This window comes from Corticium candelabrum, chromosome 13, assembly GCF_963422355.1.
Source record: "Corticium candelabrum chromosome 13, ooCorCand1.1, whole genome shotgun sequence".
NCBI lineage: Eukaryota > Metazoa > Porifera > Homoscleromorpha > Homosclerophorida > Plakinidae > Corticium > Corticium candelabrum.
Genome location: NC_085097.1, coordinates 6,844,759 through 6,862,971, shown reverse-complemented (window position 1 = coordinate 6,862,971; position 18,213 = coordinate 6,844,759). Strand labels below are relative to the sequence as shown.

Here is an 18,213-nt window from a genome sequence, read left to right as displayed (position 1 = left end):
CTGTTCTTTTTACAGATGAGTCAAAAGTCAGCATAGGAAACGATGGTGCTCTGTACGTTTGGCGTCGCAAAGGTGAGGAATTTCTCCCTGAACGTTGTGACCGTACGGTCCAGCACGCGGCTAGTGTGATGGTGTGGGGATCGATGTGTTGGCATGGTGTGGGGTCTCTGGTGAAACTGGAAGGTCGTTTGGACAGCACGGCGTACCGACAGGTTCTGGAAGAGCACATGCTTACAGACGCAGCGGCACTGATAGGAGACAACTTTGTCTTCCAGCAGGACAACGCGCCAATCCACACGTCTCGGTCAACAAGACAATGGCTACGCCAGCATGACGTCACACTGTTGGACTGGTCGCCAAAATCGCCTGATACAAATCCAATCGAGAACTTGTGGCATGAACTCAAAACTGCTGCCAACCGTCGCGAACCGAGAACTGCAGCTGAGCTCTGGAATGCTCTACAAGAGGCGTGGCAGCAGATTCCAGCCGCGCGTGTCCGGAACTTGGCAGAAAGTGTTCCGCGACGTTTGGACGCAATCAGGAGGGCGGGAGGCGGGAACACTCGGTACTGAGGAACTGGTGAAGGGCTTCAATTTTCCTTCGCGTTATTAAAACCGGCTTTTTTAAAAGCCACTAAACAAAATCAGAGAGAGTCTAACTTACGACGCTTACGCAGTCATGACGTCATACACTTTTAGGTCTCGTTTTCGGCAATGCGAAACGTAAAGAAAACAATTTAGGGTCTGCAGTATTCTCAAGAAACCTAACAATCAACGTGGTAACTATTAAGTTCTTAACAATATTGATAGTTGGTAAATTGTGACCTAATTATTGTGTTACTACATACCCACAGCGGGGTGTCCCTATAATTTTGTCCGAGTCTGTATATACATATATATATATATATAGCTATACGGGATACCTGCAATGGTGGCGTCCTTTTGTTAGGCTCCGTTTTGTGACGGTCTTCTCTGTTTCAGAGTGCCTTTGGTCGTTCCATTTTGGCTTCGTTTGTTGGTTTCCAGTACATTGACAGGAATTCAGGTGCGTTTTACGTGTGACTTGCGGTTTGTCCAGACTGCACATTTCAACGGTCGCCGCCATTTGAATTTTTACCTCGAGTTGATCGTTTTCCTGCCGTTCTCCCATCTCATACTCCTTCATTATCTTCGTCTGTTGGTTTCCTGGCATCAATATCCGTGAATTTCGCGTTTTCCGTCGAATTCTACTTGTTTTTCACCAGATCTGTACTATCTGCATTGTGACGTCACAATCACCCCACCAAGCCATCGACGATCGCGAACGTTTGACTTTGGATTCTTTCTTTGCGCTCAACGTTTGGTTTCTGTCGTCACGTTTGACATTGGATTCTTTCTTTGAGCTCAACGTTCGGTTTCTGTCGTCACCCAAGACTTGCTGCTGCTGTTGCATTCAACATTTTCTTTCGTCGGCCTCTGTGCACAGTTTGAGGTGAATCATGTCTGAGTCTGGTTCTGGTTGCGTAGAGAGTGATACCGAAGAAGATGATCCCCCTGACTGTAGGCGTTCTACTCAAAGTCCTGATTCATGTTGTCCTTTATGTTCTCTGGTGACAAGAGACACAGTTTCGCTGTTTCAACACATAAATGCAAACCACATTTGCTACAGAAATTTCCCGGATGTTCAGTTCTTAGAATTCCACAACCGTCGCTTATGTTCAGAATGTGGCTTTGCTTATGGTAATCGTTTCTCATTTTGCCGACGTTCTCTAGGTCCTGGTCGTGGTAGATGTCGTGGTTTGATGACCCATCCAAGTGCATCATCCTGGTTGAGTCAGTATGAATCCACAGCTGTTAACGGTGATATTGGAATTCAGAATTCACCTGAGGTAGCTCCAACATCAGCTTCAAGGATTACTTCTTCATCAGTGCCTGTATCCTCATCTTCTAATTTGGTGCTCGAGGGTATTAAAGCAGCTTCTATGATGTCCTATCCAGCTGTTGGTGACATGGAATTGTCTGTTTTCAATTCACTGATGAACGAAGTTGTCACCACACCTGTTCAGACAGTTACTCATGTCCCAAAATCAGTTAGACCACTTCTAAGTGTGGTTTTAGCTAAAGAATTACGGTGTGCTTGTGAGGGTGGCCTGTGGGGCTTTGCTCGCCTCTTCATGCTGGCCAAAGCTACCCTTCGCTGTCCTCCTCGTGGTGGGAGAAAGAAAAGGTACGTTGTAAAGGAAATTTTGTCTTCTCGCCTTCAACGTTGGTTGGATGGAGATATTCTATCACTGTGGCTGGATGTCAAGGCTGAGACTAACCCTTGCCATGTTTCATTGAATTCCTCAAATACCGCTACCACAAATACTCGAAGATCATTGAGATTGGCTTCAGAAGGTCGATACAGTGATGCACTTCAGGCTTTGGGTTCACGAGGTTGTGCCTCTCATGACAGCAGTGAAGCTTTAGAAGAGTTGGCAAATCGACATCCAGTTCACGATCTTCCTGCTTGGCTAGAGGAAGTCCCACCTTCACTAGTTGTGGACTCTCAGGAGGTTATTTCTGCATTGGAAGCATTTCCCAATGGCTCAAGTCCCGGTTATTCTCATCTTCGAGCACAACACTTAATTGATGCTATACGAGGTTGCAATGTTCCAGAAGCGCAGTCCTGTTTAGAAAACCTAACACGATTGATGTGTCTCTTGTTGTCTGGAAAACTTGATCGCAACATTTCTCCCTTCCTGTCTGGTGCCCCTTTGACTGCTCTCCAAAAGAAGGCTGGCGGCATTCGGCCCATTGCTGTTGGGGAAGTGTTGCGTCGTTTGGCTAGCCGTCTTTGCTGTTCTGCTATAAAACCTCGCTTACCGGACGTCTTCTTACCATATGGTCAGGTAGGTGTTGGAATACGAGGAGGTTTAGAGGCAAGTGTTCATTCTCTAAGGTCATACATTGAAGAGAACAGTGCTAGACATGACCTGTGCTGTTTCAAACTGGACATGAAGAATGCGTTCAATGAATGCCATCGCAATTCATTCCTGAAGAGACTTGGCAGTGAATTTCCTGAATTGGTAGCTTGGGTACAGTGGTGCTATCACTGTGCTGCTGAGTTGCGCTTTGGCTATCATCACCTTACATCTACAGCAGGAGTCCAACAAGGCGATCCACTGGGACCACTGCTGTTCTCCTTAGTCGTCCTAGAACTAATGGATGAAGTTGGAGAAGTGCCTGGCTTAGACCTAAATTTGTGGTACCTTGACGATGGTACTTTTGCTGGCACACGGAAATGTGTCTCAAAGTTAATAAACTTCATCATAGAGAAAGGTCCTTCCCTGGGCCTTCATGTCAATTTATCAAAGTGTGAAGTGTTTTGGCCTTCAGGAGATCGAACACATCCAGAATTTCCACCAGAAGTACACCGGTCGTCAGATGGAATGGAATTGCTTGGTTCTCCTGTGTTTGGTTCATCGGATTTCTTCACTAATTGTTTCAAGAAGCGAGTCGATCAAGTAGCAAATACCCAATCTCATCTCTCTGATCTTGAAAATCCACAAGTGGAACTTCAGTTGTTGAGAAGTTGCCTGTCCATATGTAAAATCAACCATTTGCTACGATCTGTGAGACCTGGGGTTGCTACGAGCACATTGTCTATTTTCGATGAAGGGTTACGCCGATCTCTCAGCCGGATCACAAGATCTTCAATTTCTGACTTTGCATGGTCACAAGCAGTATTGCCAATTGGAAAAGGAGGTATGGGTATCCGGGAGGCCTTATCTACTTCACCTTCCGCTTTTCTTGGCAGCTGTAACTCAAATCGAAAGTTAGTTAATTGCCTACTGAAACGTAACCATCCTTCTCTTCTCACTTTGATCAAACCCTTGCCTGGAGAAGACGAAGCACGAGGAATCGTGCATAACCTACTTTCAAGAAAGGATTCACCTTCATTAGATTTGGTGACAGCTACACAACATCAGATTCAAATTCAACTAGATGACATCTCATTTTCCAACCTACTCAATTCAGTGAGTCTCAGAGATAGGGCTCGCTTGAAGACATTATCATCTCCTCATACTGGTGCATGGTTGCGGGCAACTCCAAACCGTAACTTAGGCCTCACCATGTCACCCCATGAGTTTGTTGTAGCAGCAAGATACTGGTTGGGTCTACCTGTGTTTCCGTTCCCACCAAACAGCATCAGATGTATATGTGGTCATCCACTTGACCCATATGGAGATCATCTTGTTGGGTGTGGTCATGGTCCACATCGTCTGAATCGACATAATGCTTTATGTGAGTCTATTTGGCAATCACTCCTCATTGATTCCAAACAAGTTGTGAAAGAACAGAGAAGCTCGGGTCAATCCAAATGCCGCCCAGGTGATGTCTTCCATCCGAATTTCTTGAATGGACGGCCTGGATATTTTGACATCACTGTAAGAAACACGTTGCAACCATCTTACATTGCTCGAGTTGCTGAAACATCAGGAGTTGTTGCAGAAGCAGCAGAAATGGGCAAGGATGATCGTCACCATGCAAGAGTATCTTTGACTGGTGGTACATTCTATCCGTTGGTAGTTGAAACACTTGGCCTTTGGTCACCAGACAGTCTAGAGACTTTGAAGTCTATATCCTCAAAAGTATGTGCTGTGTTAGCTGTTCCCTTCTGGAAGGCTTTAAAGAATTTGCTAGAGCAGCTTTCTGTTAGATTATGGATTTATAACGCTAGAATGATATCTAGCCGCATACTTGCGGAAGTAGCTGAAGTCCTTAGTTGGGACTTCCCTGTATGTGAGTAGGTGTGTAAGAAATAAATATATATATATATATAAAATATATATATATATATATATATATACATATACCCGGATATGTCATGGCGACGTCTACGCTATGATTCTTGTCTGCGATTTCTTCCTCTGTTTTGGTTCTTTGATAACTGTCAGCTCGCTTGTTTACACAAGGTCAACGCATTCTTCAGTCTGCTTAGTTTCTGATAGCTGCCTGCTCGATCCCGTTCGTGTTGAGCTATGTCTGAGTCTGATGAGGAAAATGATTCTCCAACTTCCTATCCTTCTCAACGCTGCTCCTGTCAAGAAGTTACAAAGTGTCCTCTTTGTGCGGTTGTCTCGAAGAACACGGGGTCTTTGTTCCAGCATATCAACTCATGTCATATAACTTATCGTCAGTTCCCGGATACGAATTTCCTTGAGTCTTACAATCGTCGCCTCTGTTCTGATTGTGGGTTTGCTTACGAGAAACGCTTTAGTCGGTGCCGTCGTTCTTTAGGATCAGGTATTTCCCGATGCAGAGGTGAAATGGTTGCACCTATGTTGTCTGCATGGTTACGTGATGGAACTTCACACCGCTGTACGTCTGAATCTGCTGTCGATGGTGCTGAAGCTGCCGATGATGTTGAAGCTACCGATGGTGCTGAAGCTGCCGATGGTACTGAAGTTGCCAGTGAAATGCAAAGTCCTTGTGTTGAAAAGGTAATCACTGACATAGTTCTAGACGGTATAGAGGCAGCTACTACTCTTGGCAAGCCCCATGGAGATGAAGAAGAAACGTTTTATTCTGTTATGAGGGAAATTGCCACTTTACCTGTAAACACCATTATGCACGTGCCAGCATCTGTCCGACCACTTCTTGCCCAAGTTATTGCTGATGAATTCAATCATTGCAACAGCAAAAATGGAATCTGGGGATTTACGAGGCTATTTATGTTTGCCAAAGCTGTTCTTCGTTCCCCGCCCAGAGGAGACAGAAGTAAACGGTGTGCAGTGAAAACAATCTTGAACACACGTTTACTACGTTGGAAAGAAGGTGATCTTTGTGGTTTATGGCAGGAGGCCAAGGCTGAGGCTAGACCCCGAAAAGTCTTGTCTGTACAGCACAGTAACAGTATTCGGGCACTGAGATTGGCTAAAGAGGGCAGGTATGGTGATGCAATGCGTTCCTTGAGCTCCCAAGGTTGTGCATCTCATGACAATGAAGATGCACTAACAGATTTGCAACGTCGTCATCCAGATCATGTTCTCCCTACTTGGTGTGAAGAATTACCTCCACCACTGGTAGCTGATTCAAGTACGGTCATGTCTTGTTTACGAGCTTTTCCTAGAGGGTCTAGTCCTGGCTTTTCACAACTTCGTGCTCAACACCTATTAGATGCCATTAAAGGCACCAATGTTCCAGCGGCTACTACTTGCCTTGATAATCTCACGAAGCTTATGAACTTGTTGTCTGGGAAAGCTGATCGACGCATTGCACCTTGGTTACTTGGTGCACCACTAACAGCAATTCACAAAAGCAGTGGTGGGTTTCGTCCTATCGCAGTAGGTGATACTCTCCCTCGATTAGCAAGCAGAATTTGTTGTTTGTTTGCAAAACCCCACCTTCCTGAGCTATTTCTTCCTTACGGTCAAGTGGGTGTTGGGATCAAAGGAGGCCTTGAGAGTATGGTTCACACAGTACGTACCATTATTGATCGTCATAGCAGTTCAGAGGATTTCTGCTGCTTCAAGGTTGACATGACTAGTGCATTTAATGAATGCAGCAGGACTACGTTTTTGAAACGACTTGTGAAAGAGTTTCCAGAGCTGATGGCATGGGTGCAGTGGTCATACCACACAAAAGGAGAACTGAGGTTTGGCAACCACCGCATTGTTGCATCAGCAGGAGTACAGCAAGGAGACCCTCTAGGCCCTTTACTTTTTCGCTGGTTATTATGGAACTTGTGGATGATGTTGGCACTATTCCAGGAATAGAACTTTCTCTCTGGTACTTAGATGATGGCACTTTTGTTGGAAACCGGCAGGCTGTCAAAATGCTATTAGATGCTCTACTACAACAAAGCCCTTCATATGGCCTACTGGTCAATGTTGATAAATGTGAAGTTTTCTGGCCCTCTGGCGATCAGACCTTTCCCGAATTTCCATCTGAAATCAAACGAGTCTATCAGTCAGAGGCAGGCGCTACTCTACTCGGGTCACCAGTATATGGTAAAGATGATTTCATTGATTCAACCCTTGCTAAGGTTGTCGATAAAGTTCTGAATTCTCAAAGCCATCTCCAAGATCTGGACAATCCGCAAGTGGAACTACACCTCTTGAGAAGTTGTCTGGGTTCTTGTAAACTGAACAGTCTCCTACGAACCGTTCCTCCAAGTCTTGGCAGTGACCAGTTTGTACGCTTTGACAAAGGACTCCGGAGATCATTGGGTGTTATAACCCACTCGTCTATCTCTGATTCTGCATGGCATCAGGCTACACTTCCGCTGAAAGTTGGTGGTCTTGGGTTAAAAGAAGCTGTACCAACCTCTTCTGCAGCCTTTCTTGGTGGTCTTGGGTTAAAAGAAGCTGTACCAACCTCTTCTGCAGCCTTTCTTGGAAGCTGTAACTTTTCTCGGAACCTTGTCAGCTTCTTCCTGGACAAGAAAGCTTCCAATACAACTGACTTAGATGACATCACCAACAGTCGTTATGTCTGCATTCCAGGTGAGAACCACGCTAGGAACATATTGCCCAAGTATCTTGGAAGTGACGCGATCCCTCCCAATCTCACAAATGCTTCGCAACGTCAAATCCAATCAAGAATTGATTCTCATCTGTTGTCAAATCTGAAAGAGGGTTTCAGTCTTCGGGATCGAGCACGTATTAATACCATCTCTACACCTCATGCAGGAGCGTGGTTAAGGGCAATCCCTAACCCAAAGCTCGGCCTGGCCATGCTCTGACATGAACATATTTTAGCATGTAGATACTGGCTTGGAATCTCAATCTTTCCGGACAGTCAACAAGCAGCAAGATGTCCATGCGGACATGTCATGGACTGTTTTGGTGACCATGTCCTTGGCTGCGGGCATGGACCTCTTCGCATAAAACGTTCATAATGCAATCAGCGAGGTTATCTGGCATGCGCTGCTTGTTGATAACAGAGATTCGAAACGGGAACAAAAGTGCGGAGGGGAAAGCAATAATCGACCTGGTAATGTGTTTCACTCAGATTTCCTGGAGGACCGTCCCGCATTCTTTGATGTGTCAGTGAGGAATTCTATGCAACCATCCTATGTCTCCAAGGCAGCCATAAAACCAGGTGCCGCAGCAGAAGCTGGTGAATAGAGAAAGACGAAAAGCATGGCAAGGTGGTTACTCAAGTAGGAGGTCATTTCTACCCGCTCATTGTAGAAACTTTAGGACACTGGTCTCCCTCAAGTCTAGAGACGCTGAAGATCATAGCCTCAAAAGCTTCATCAATGAACAGCATACCTTTCTCTCAGACATACTCAAATTTGATGGAACAGTTGTCCGTGAGACTGTGGCAGTATAATGCCAAGCTATTATACAGTAGACTGAACCTGGACTTTGATGACTTGTGGGATTTTCCTGTCACTGTAATGTAGTTATGTTTAGGGACTGGTGGGTAGAGTAGTTTGGGGTATTCTGGGGCAGTTTGGGGTAGTTTGCATAGAAGAAAAATATAAAATATGTAAGCATAATATATATATATATATATATATATATATATATATATATATAAGCCACATGTCGTACTGTCGCTGCAGATTGACAGTCACACTACTGGTGGTTCTGGTAATCTTGAGATTTGGATAGAGTGCAAGTAAGTATTGTTAATTTTAATTAAGTGGCTGGACTTCATTGCAGGTCATTACAACCAACAGCTAGCACTTGGAGACAATGATGCTTCTAAGATCTAATTAAATAATTCATAAATTCATCATCAACAATGACATGTCTTCTGTATAGATAACCATGATGATCTAAACACATCTGAAGTAGAATTTGCTTCGAATGCTCGCAATGACTTTCCTGATCAGACTGATGTGGTTGTGAGCGACATGCATGGGCATAATATGACATATAATGTGACATGTTCAGTGATATAATGTCATTGTAATAATACCCTTCATGTACTTATGTGCGAGCAACACAGATTACTGCTAATTGAAATTATTTAACTTAAGTTATTAATATAATTACGGTAGGGTTTATTCAATCATCTGTCGAGGACACAAATTAGAACTGGCTAAATTACACCCTACCTAAACCACTGTTTGTGTTAGTAATTCTAAATCATTACTTAATCATGTCATATTACATGGAAGAAATATATTGCGTTTATAAATTATAAATTAGTTATTAATATTAGTATAGAAGAAAACGTAACTACATCACGTACCATAATAGATTTAGCTCTCAAGCAATCGTCGAATCAGATGATTGTGCCTTCTGTTATTCCATTGCTTTCTTAAACGTAGATTTGTGCAGCGAACATGACTTCGAGTTCAACACTGGGGCCCCATTTAAAAGAAGCGTTGTAGTTACTACTCAAAGAATGCGCAATAGATCGACATGGCGTTTCCGTAGAAACTAAAACTGCAACATGTCTAACGGCTACCAAACATGCTCTATGGGAGCCGCGCCGCTAGCCTCGTACTACCAGCCCACTGTTCTCTCCAGAGGCTAAGTCTAAACCGCGGCCAAAAATTTGCCCGGAGAGGACGGAATAAGAAAAGAAGATCAGTATGATGTGTTGGTTCGAAAAATGGATAGTGAAGTCATTGTTACAAAACATGACAGTCTAGACGAACGTTACTCAACGCTAGAAAACAGCAAGTATACAGTGTGTGTGACCAAAAGACGGATGAAATTTCTGTTACAACAGGAGACGTTCCATTAGAGGGTTACTCTGTAGTTAAGCAAATGTCGGACAAGAGGCAGAAGAATGCTGATAGCAGTCGTACACGCTCAAATGGTCAATACGAGGAAGCAGCGATAAGTGGTTAGTATGTTATTTAGTGATGCATGTATGGTAAATATAGTATTACACACACACACACACACACACACACACACACACACACACACACACACACACACACACACACACACACACACACACACACACACGCACGCACACACACACACACACACACGCACACACACACACACACACACACACGCACACGTACACACACCACACCACGCCACACCACACAACACACACACACACACACTCGTGATAGAAATTGAAATAATAATATGTTCTATTTTTAGGAGCTTACGAACGCGTTGGCAGTCTAAACAATCCTTCATCAAACGTTCAAACACAAAGCGATCTCGAAGAAGATACCCCGTATGCGGTACCGGACAAACCAAAACAAGCAGCAAGTGCACGTTTGCCTACGTCTTCTACGAATGGTAGGCACTCTGAAGTTACACCAGTTGACGCCAAACAGCCAAAACAGCTCACACATCGTTTGTCAACATCTGCAAGTGAACCATATGAAGAAGTCGTGCAGTCAGATAGCAATATAGAAGAAAATTCTTACTCTTTACCGGGTGAGCACAAAACAAAGGCTCGTAAGAATACCGTGTCACTAAATACTGAGTATTCCTACGCCAAGCCTGATTCCAAAAAAAACGAGCAACGACGGTCGAGAGTGACTGCCTAGTGATATGAGAGGTCACGGCAACAAAACAAGACGATAAAGAAATGCCACAAGGAAATAGTAAAATCCCTACGCTGCACCAGATGAAGTAAAGCCCAAGAACGCCAGAAGTGTTACACTCTCCAGTGAGTACTTCTATGCGAAGCCCAACGTCAAGAGAGAAATGGAGATATCAAGTGACCGTTTGGTAATCGGGCAGCAGCAATGACGGCGGCACAACAAGACGACACAAGCAGCAAACCAAATGACGAGAACGATGAGTATCCATATGCTTTACCAGATGTGAACAAAGCGAGGACGACTCGCAAAGCTCCTCCATCACTACCTCCACCAAATGCACAAGATTCTCGCACCCAACCAGAACAACACGATCAGTCTAACGCAGACAGATCTGCTGGTAAAAGTGATTCATCTATCTTTCCCAGCCAATTCACTGCAGTAAAAGACAAATACGCAGTTGCCAATAAACAATCTAAGCAGAAACAGTCGACCGTGTCACACATGTCAGTTGGTGACAGTGAATACGCTGTTGCCAACACACAAGCCAAGAAAAAAACAATCAACAGTCTCACATATGTCAGTTGGTGACAGTGAATATGCTTTATCAAGCAAGCTACCATCAGGATGTCCAAAATCAAACCGAAAACCTGCAGTCGCATCCAAACCAAAGCATTACCAGACGGAAGGGACCCGCAAAGTCTCGATCTTTGCCTCGCGATGCAATGAAAGCAACTACTTCATCAGTTCAAAAGAACGGAGTAAGAGAAAACTAGTATTGCATGTTATGTTGAGCAGAATGCTGAGTTTATTTACTGTAATTTGCGTTGACTAGAAGTCTGACGTAAAGTATACAGACGTGGAGATTAAACCGTCGGAAACGAAGCGACACGTGACGTCTGAAGGAAACGTGGAGTACGCCACTATTGACCATACTAAGCATTGAAACATTTAGTTAATACATTGACATAAATGCAGCTCTACTTGCACTCTTGTGCAATAACTTTTCTAAATTCTTGCTTTTTGTATCGTATGTATTGCTCTGTTTATCGTACATATGTTGCTTTTGTCTGTTTATATACCATTGTTATTAATCGTTGTATTACAATCATTTAATAAATTCATATTGTAGCTGTTGTATTCACTGGTTCGAATGATCACTAAGCAACTAGCAGAAAGAGACGTATACTCAGAAAAGTCACACACACACACACACACACACACACACACACACACACACACACACACACACACACACACACACACACACACACATACACACACACACACACACACACACACACACACACACACACACACACACACACATACACACACACACACACACACACACACACACACACACACACACACACACACACACGCACGCACACAGATAGGTTTCCACAGTCAATCTCTCTTGATATATACATACACAAAACACTAATTATAAGACAACACAAGACTAGAATAGATATGTCCATACAAACACACACTACAAGTCCACTCCTGTCAGATGAGTGACAGTTTCCGTTGAATTGCAATGCCCATCTCTAAAAATCGTTCAACAGAAATGCTAAGAATAAATAATTAATTAATTTTATAAATTGAAATACACTAATGCAAACATTGAGATATCTGTAATCGTAATCGTATTTGTAGATATTGTCTGCTAACAGGTCTTTTGTAATTTGGCAACAACGATATCAAATTAATAGGTAAAAACGTTGATTTTAATTTAGAATGATTTGATTGTTTGTTTTATTGTGAATTTGAGTGTGCACTTGTCATTCAATATCAGTTATCATAGTTTATTGTTTTAGTTACTAACAAGCAGAGCAAACTATCAATGATTGTCAAAAAATAATTAGAAATAAAATGTTGATCAGATTCTGCACAAAATTGTGTTCAGACCAATTATATCAGACTGATCAACACCACGGCAGATATACCTAGAGCAGAGCTGATACACAGTAAAGGTGATATAGTATGACTGTGGATGATTAATTGTCAAGTTGATTATAATATCAATTAGATAATAATTATTATCAATTAATTATAGATATTCTGTAGGTCATCCACCTGGCAGGTGTACTCAATTTCTAACTAACTAAAACAATAAAACTCGAGCTGTTGTAATCAAGTAATAGAAGGACATTTCAAGTATATGTAGCAGCCTAATGTCTCCATTTCCGTCTTGACAATCAAGATAACAAACTAAAACTAGTAAACACTTGTATTGCAGCAATTTTTATCTAATGAACTTGTGTCATCCTGTTTAGCAACCACACTGCCTCCTTCCATTCCATGATGGCATCTCACCACACCTGTCTATAGTCCGCTTCCTGTATGACAGATTTAGAAGGTTCATGCTCAGTTTAATTAAATACAGTACGCGGTACAATCTTCTCTGTTTATTGTTGTATTACTGGTTAACAGTAGACAGACACAACATGATAGAGATACGCCGAAAATAAGCAAATAGAACATTATATGTATAAATAGAGAAGTAGAACGACCATGCATGCAGACTCGATAATCAATACTCTACTAGTCTATACGTACGCAGTCAACCTAGCAAGTACAATGAATGGTGCATTTTAGTCCTAGAGGTACCCGCCTACAAAGTGCCAAAAATATCAATAGTTATAGAAGCGTGCTTACACTCTTATTTGCAATACAAGAATAGTAGCCTCTAGGCAACTCACCTCAATCATCCCTATAATTTGTACAACTAGTTAAGATCCCGGATTACCCGGGATATAACGTTATAAGGCGTGGTGCGTAGCGTGCGTGGGTGCGTGGGTGTGTTAGATGTGGTCTGTGTGTATGTGTGTGTGTTATTTTGTTTTTAAGTTGTGTGTATTTAAAGTTTTAATTAAGATTAATGTATAGATTAGTAAATTAATATTCTTCTAAAGCCTCGTAATCAAATTAGCAATTAATTAATTAACTGTGTTGTAAAATCAGCTTTTCGTTAATCAAATTAAAGTTAGTTACTAAACAGATGTATATTGTAAAATAATAAAGAAAAACGTGTACATACAACTTGAAAAACAGTACTATAGCTAGTAGTGTAGTTGTTGATTAGCTAGAACTATGCGTGCTGATAGGATTGATGAGCTAAATTCGTCGGCTAGATGTTCTACATCTGTCTGGTTTTGCGTCGTCAGGGCATAGAAATGTTCTCGTAGGAACATTGGCGTTTAGTTGCATCCATTCCTACCTCTTCGTACTGTACAGCATCAGTCGATGATGGAACCGTTCCTCCTCTAGCGTGTGATGATATGAAATTGTAAGCAGGATTTTCTCTCATTGTTGTCTCTTCGCTTTTTTTCTGACTAGATTCTGCATCACAAAGGAGAATTAGTAATTGATAAAATTACACTGTAATTAACTTAACACATGAAGACAAGACACGTATAAAACAATCCTTCTAATCACAGTAAACTTATGTCTATGCCGCAACTGTTATATATTGTTCTAAGAATATTTATACGGGTGAATTATTAAAAGCTCACCTCGATGTTTTCTATTTATCCATATCATAATAAGTATAACTCCAAATAACAAGACGGATACAACCCATCCTGATACTGCAACACCCGTCAGATCTGAAGACTTTCTTCCACTTTCTTGTCCACCACCTGCTGTAGAAGAGTAGACAGTATACGATAAACGATTTCTTATTTCAATTCAGTTAGTCAAGTCAATGAATATCTAGATATATATCTAGTCTATAGACGTCAATGAATTAGATGAAGTATAGTATACCGTCACTTTGTGATCCAGTGGGTGACCTACTCGTAGTAGCTTCTGATGTCGCAGAAGTCTATGAAATTACTAATCAAACGTTAGACCAAACAGAATTCTGTACATATTTAATAAATAAATGATCCATCCATAACAGTCTACCTTAGAGATAGTTAAGAGACTTGCAGTAAGAAATGAAGTAAGAGTAGATCTGGTGGAGATAACAGAGATCTTTCCCTAACCCTAACCCTAACCCTAACCCTAACCCTAACCCTAGCTAGAGAACTAGACAAATTTATAAATTACTATACTTACGCGTTGGTGTCGTTGCTTTTATTGCTGGCTTAGTTGTACTTTCACTTGCATCTTCACTAGTCGCTGCACTCGTCACTTTTCCAATATGGGGCTTGGCTGCACCTTTACAGTTAATAAATTGATTAATTAAACCTATAAAGACTAGAGCATAACCAGCAATGGCATACCTGATGAGGAAAGAGTGTTTGCATGATGGAATGGAGGTGATGCGGTTTGAGACGTTGGCAAAACGGTTGATGTCGTTGGTATAAGATCCGATCGTTGAGAAGACGAGCTGGTGCGTGGTGTCGAAGTGGTCAGAAGGTTGAGAGTTGGAGAACTACTGGATAGAGACACGGATGACGCATTAGCTTGTGTGACGGTAACTGGAGCACTAGTAACTCTAGGAGACTTCGTTCCAGAAGTAGATTGCACATTATGAGATGCTAAACTCAAAACAAGAATTTCTAGTAATATAACGTCAAAGCGTAGCGCAGTGTTTACTAACTTGCATTCGTAGGTTGAGACGAATATGAGGAACTAGTTGACGTACTTGACGCTCGAGGAGTTGACTGTGATGTAGACACGTAGTCAGTAGACTGTTGCATCGATGGAGATGTAGCTGCGGTTGTTGATGAGCGACTTGTAACTGAAACAGTTGGAAGAAGACTTAATGTATAGCAATGTCTACACTGAGAATAGAGCAACACAAACTCTACATTGTACAACAACATGGTACCGTTACCTGATACTGTTGCGGAGAGTGATGATTGTTTGCTGCTATACTCATTTCTAGCGATACATTGATAGATTCCTGAACGAGGAGATGAAATTGTGTGCTGCACAGCATGATTGGCATTCGTCACGTTTTGCTTTAACAGCAACTGGCCGTTGTGGAATAGTTGAATCAACGTCGGAAAAGATCCCTTTGCTTGACACTTTACTGTAGTTGGGAGATGATTTAGGATGCAGGGAACAACAAGGTTGGTTGTGTTGCAGAATTGTTTAGTGTGTGTGTCGTTTAGTTGAGATAGAGATAGAGTAACACGCGGTAAACCTTAATTCAAACAATTAACAATATAACACACAATATTGTCACTGCGCACTACAAAGTTATAAGTATATAATTTGTAGAAATTGACTTACTGTATACAGTAACACTCCATGACACTTTTCTGGTTACAACGCCAAATAATGAAAATGTTGCGGTAGCAGTGCATTCATATTGTCCGCTGTCTTGTTCAGTCACATTTTGTATGTGCAGCACACCATCAATGAGCAATGAGAATCTCATACCAACAACAATCACAGTACTATCATCTCTTTTCCACGTGTACGAGCTGCTAATATGACTGGATATGCAGTAAAGGGTTGCATTGCTGCCAACTTTAACAAAATTATGTTGATTTTGAATATAAACCCTTGGAACCAATAATCTAGTATCTAGAACGACAAACATGTATTATAACACACAAACGTAAACCGTTTATTAGTTATCTAATTATTCAACTAAAATCTAACCTTTAAAGGTAAACGTTCCTTCCATTCGAGGTGCTCCAATTGTACCGATGACACGTATCGTGCTTTCATTTCTACATTTGTCAATGTTGTTTCTGATTTCACTGTATCTAATGCGAAGGACGGAGAAAACGACGAGTCGACCAGTCACAGATACGTCATGCCAAAATAGACAGCTTGTAGATGTACAACTGATAGTGACACTTTCACATTCAACGAACCAGAAAGGTCTGTTGTCCGATACTGGTAGTTGTAGGTAACCAGTTTGAGCTACTACAACTGTTGCTTGCGTGGAAAAAGCTCCAGTCAATGGAGAAACAAAGAAAGTGGAACGATCTCCTAGTTTGTAAAATTAGAACAATATTCATACAGTTAGTAGTTACTCTCTTAGATAATTGACAAACGTATAATGTACCTCTAATATACGCGCTCTTGCTTCTGACCGCTACCGTCCCGTTGTTGATCACACAATAATACAATCCTTCTAGTGATTCTCCGGTATCATGGGGATCTGCAGTTTGAACCACAAGACTTTCTTTCGTTATGTTATAGAAAGGTAAATTTCCATCTTCTACATTGACGTTATCTTTGTACCAAGTAGTGATTATCGAATCATCTTGAGAGTTTGTCCTGCAGTAGAGAGTAGCAGTACGTACCTGATCGGGACCAACTTGTGTGGTGACTGTATCTGCTGGTTCTTCTCTGATTACAAGACCACTAACTGCAAAAACTATAAAATCAAATATAATTAATTCGATTTTAGTTTTTAGATTTTTTACTACTGAGCTAATTAATTAAGTAATATTTGCACAATACAAGATTGTACAACAGATTGAAAGGCGTAGCTCGAGAGGCCACATCAGCAGGGTTTCAAGTCAGACGATCGTGTCAGCAACAGGTTAGTTAAGTTAATAAATTATTTGCATCAAATTGTTACACATTATTGTATAATTCAATCAATCAACAACAAAGACAATTACAGTTTGTAGATTAATTAAATTGTTCAGAATGGTAAGATTGCCTATTAATTAGAATCGGTTTCATTCAAGATTTGACAAAACAGTTTTTGGAGAAATTCCTTGTAGGAACTGCAGGTGGACGCAGTAGACTAATTAATTAAGTTAACATGCATCTATAACCACTGACACCGCCCAGTCCAATGTGTACGGTACTTGAGTAATTTGAGCCTCGAAAGTCCCGGCTTAGCGCTCATACTCGTTCGAGAAACCATGCAGCCAAACACGTAGCAAGAGCATGTACGAACGTGTATGATCTTCAGGTAACATGCAGCCAAAAAAGGAGTTCCGAGCAGTCGATACCTTTGAGATACGCCTTTCTAATAGATAGCCTAACTAATTAGCTGTCTAGTGCACGCTTTCTGCAGTGGTTTTGTACTAGGGTCTTCTTACCGTGTAAACAAAGATGAAGAAAGCTGGCGACTACTTCAAACAAGCGATCCTCTGTCTTCATAGCTCCCGGCCTAACTCACGTGAATTCAGGAGGCGTGGCTTCTTGTGTATTTAGTTAATTTATATAATATAATGGCTTAGATACTTTCATAGTTGGTCATTGCAACAACAAGAAGCGTGGCGGCTATGTCACAAACAAGAGTATAGCCAGATCAGTATTTGATAATTATAGGTTTTTTATTGTTTCAGTTGCAAATTCTGTTTCTCTTTATTAGTAGTATTGCATTTTCTCAGCTTGGTATAGCTGTTTATGGACCAGTAGACTTGCTATTGTGTGCACAAACTCTAATTTAGTAAATCACTAGATACTATTGCATCGATCTAGTTGTTACTGCTGAAGTATACATGTGTCTTTATTGATTCTCGTTGACTTGTGTCTATTTAAACATTCCATTTCGTCTGCACGTGATTGCGCTCGTCTCCATAATTTTGCTTCATCACAAGAACTCAAGAAATTGACTTGTCCAATCAAGAGCTTGAGCGTTCAGATTAACTGTACGGGACACTGTAAAAACTGTAAGAGTTAAACTGACGACGTAAAGTAAAGTATAAAAACTCGTAATCGTATTACCTTAATTAAATTCGTTAGCATTGATATCAGATAATCTGTTTCCAGACATTAGATGTATTAATACCCTGCACGTTATCTAACTATCTATTTGTTCAAGAACCGTGGTACAGTGAGATCGTTAAAAAAGTAACTTTGTACTAATGAAGTAGACACGCAATCGTGTCAAGA

The 18,213-nt window shown here is 41.5% G+C and overlaps 3 protein-coding genes across 4 annotated transcripts; 2 read left to right on the top strand and 1 right to left on the bottom strand.

Annotated features, from left to right (window-relative positions):
* Positions 1-1,477: 1,477 nt before the first annotated feature.
* Positions 1,478-3,684, top strand: LOC134188624 (uncharacterized). Its single transcript, XM_062656790.1, has 2 exons — positions 1,478-3,592; positions 3,658-3,684. The coding sequence occupies exons 1-2, from the start codon at positions 1,478-1,480 to the stop codon at positions 3,682-3,684; spliced, it is 2,142 nt and encodes a 713-aa protein (XP_062512774.1).
* On the top strand, positions 3,413-4,781 carry LOC134188956 (uncharacterized). The gene has a single exon (XM_062657174.1). It carries the CDS (start codon positions 3,728-3,730, stop codon positions 4,769-4,771), a length of 1,044 nt encoding a protein of 347 aa, XP_062513158.1. The 5' UTR covers positions 3,413-3,727; the 3' UTR covers positions 4,772-4,781.
* An 8,699-nt stretch (positions 4,782-13,480) lies between these two features.
* LOC134188982 (hemicentin-1-like) lies at positions 13,481-17,479 on the bottom strand. Of its 2 annotated transcripts, XM_062657198.1 has the most exons (10): positions 17,415-17,479; positions 16,421-16,735; positions 16,009-16,344; positions 15,634-15,930; positions 15,233-15,544; positions 14,996-15,136; positions 14,676-14,933; positions 14,509-14,610; positions 13,962-14,090; positions 13,481-13,788 (listed from the first exon to the last, which is right to left on the bottom strand). In XM_062657198.1, exons 1-10 carry the CDS (start codon positions 17,473-17,475, stop codon positions 13,610-13,612), a joined length of 2,130 nt encoding a protein of 709 aa, XP_062513182.1. In that variant the 5' UTR covers positions 17,476-17,479; the 3' UTR covers positions 13,481-13,609. The 2 variants fall into 2 exon arrangements, with proteins under 2 accessions (XP_062513182.1, XP_062513183.1); XM_062657199.1 differs by lacking the exon at positions 13,962-14,090.
* Positions 17,480-18,213: the final 734 nt, after the last annotated feature.

Coding starts and splice junctions, on each gene's coding strand:
- LOC134188982 (XM_062657198.1), bottom strand. CDS start 17,475: ATGAAGACAGAGGATCGCTTGTTTGAAGTAGTCGCCAGCTTTCTTCAT. Junction 16,345..16,420: donor CAAGAGCGCGTATATTAGAG/GTACATTATACG, acceptor TTTACAAACTAG/GAGATCGTTCCACTTTCTTT. Junction 15,545..15,633: donor ATGGAGTGTTACTGTATACA/GTAAGTCAATTT, acceptor GTTTGAATTAAG/GTTTACCGCGTGTTACTCTA.
- LOC134188624 (XM_062656790.1), top strand. CDS start 1,478: ATGTCTGAGTCTGGTTCTGGTTGCGTAGAGAGTGATACCGAAGAAGAT. Junction 3,593..3,657: donor TCAACCATTTGCTACGATCT/GTGAGACCTGGG, acceptor CCGATCTCTCAG/CCGGATCACAAGATCTTCAA.
- LOC134188956 (XM_062657174.1), top strand. CDS start 3,728: ATGGGTATCCGGGAGGCCTTATCTACTTCACCTTCCGCTTTTCTTGGC.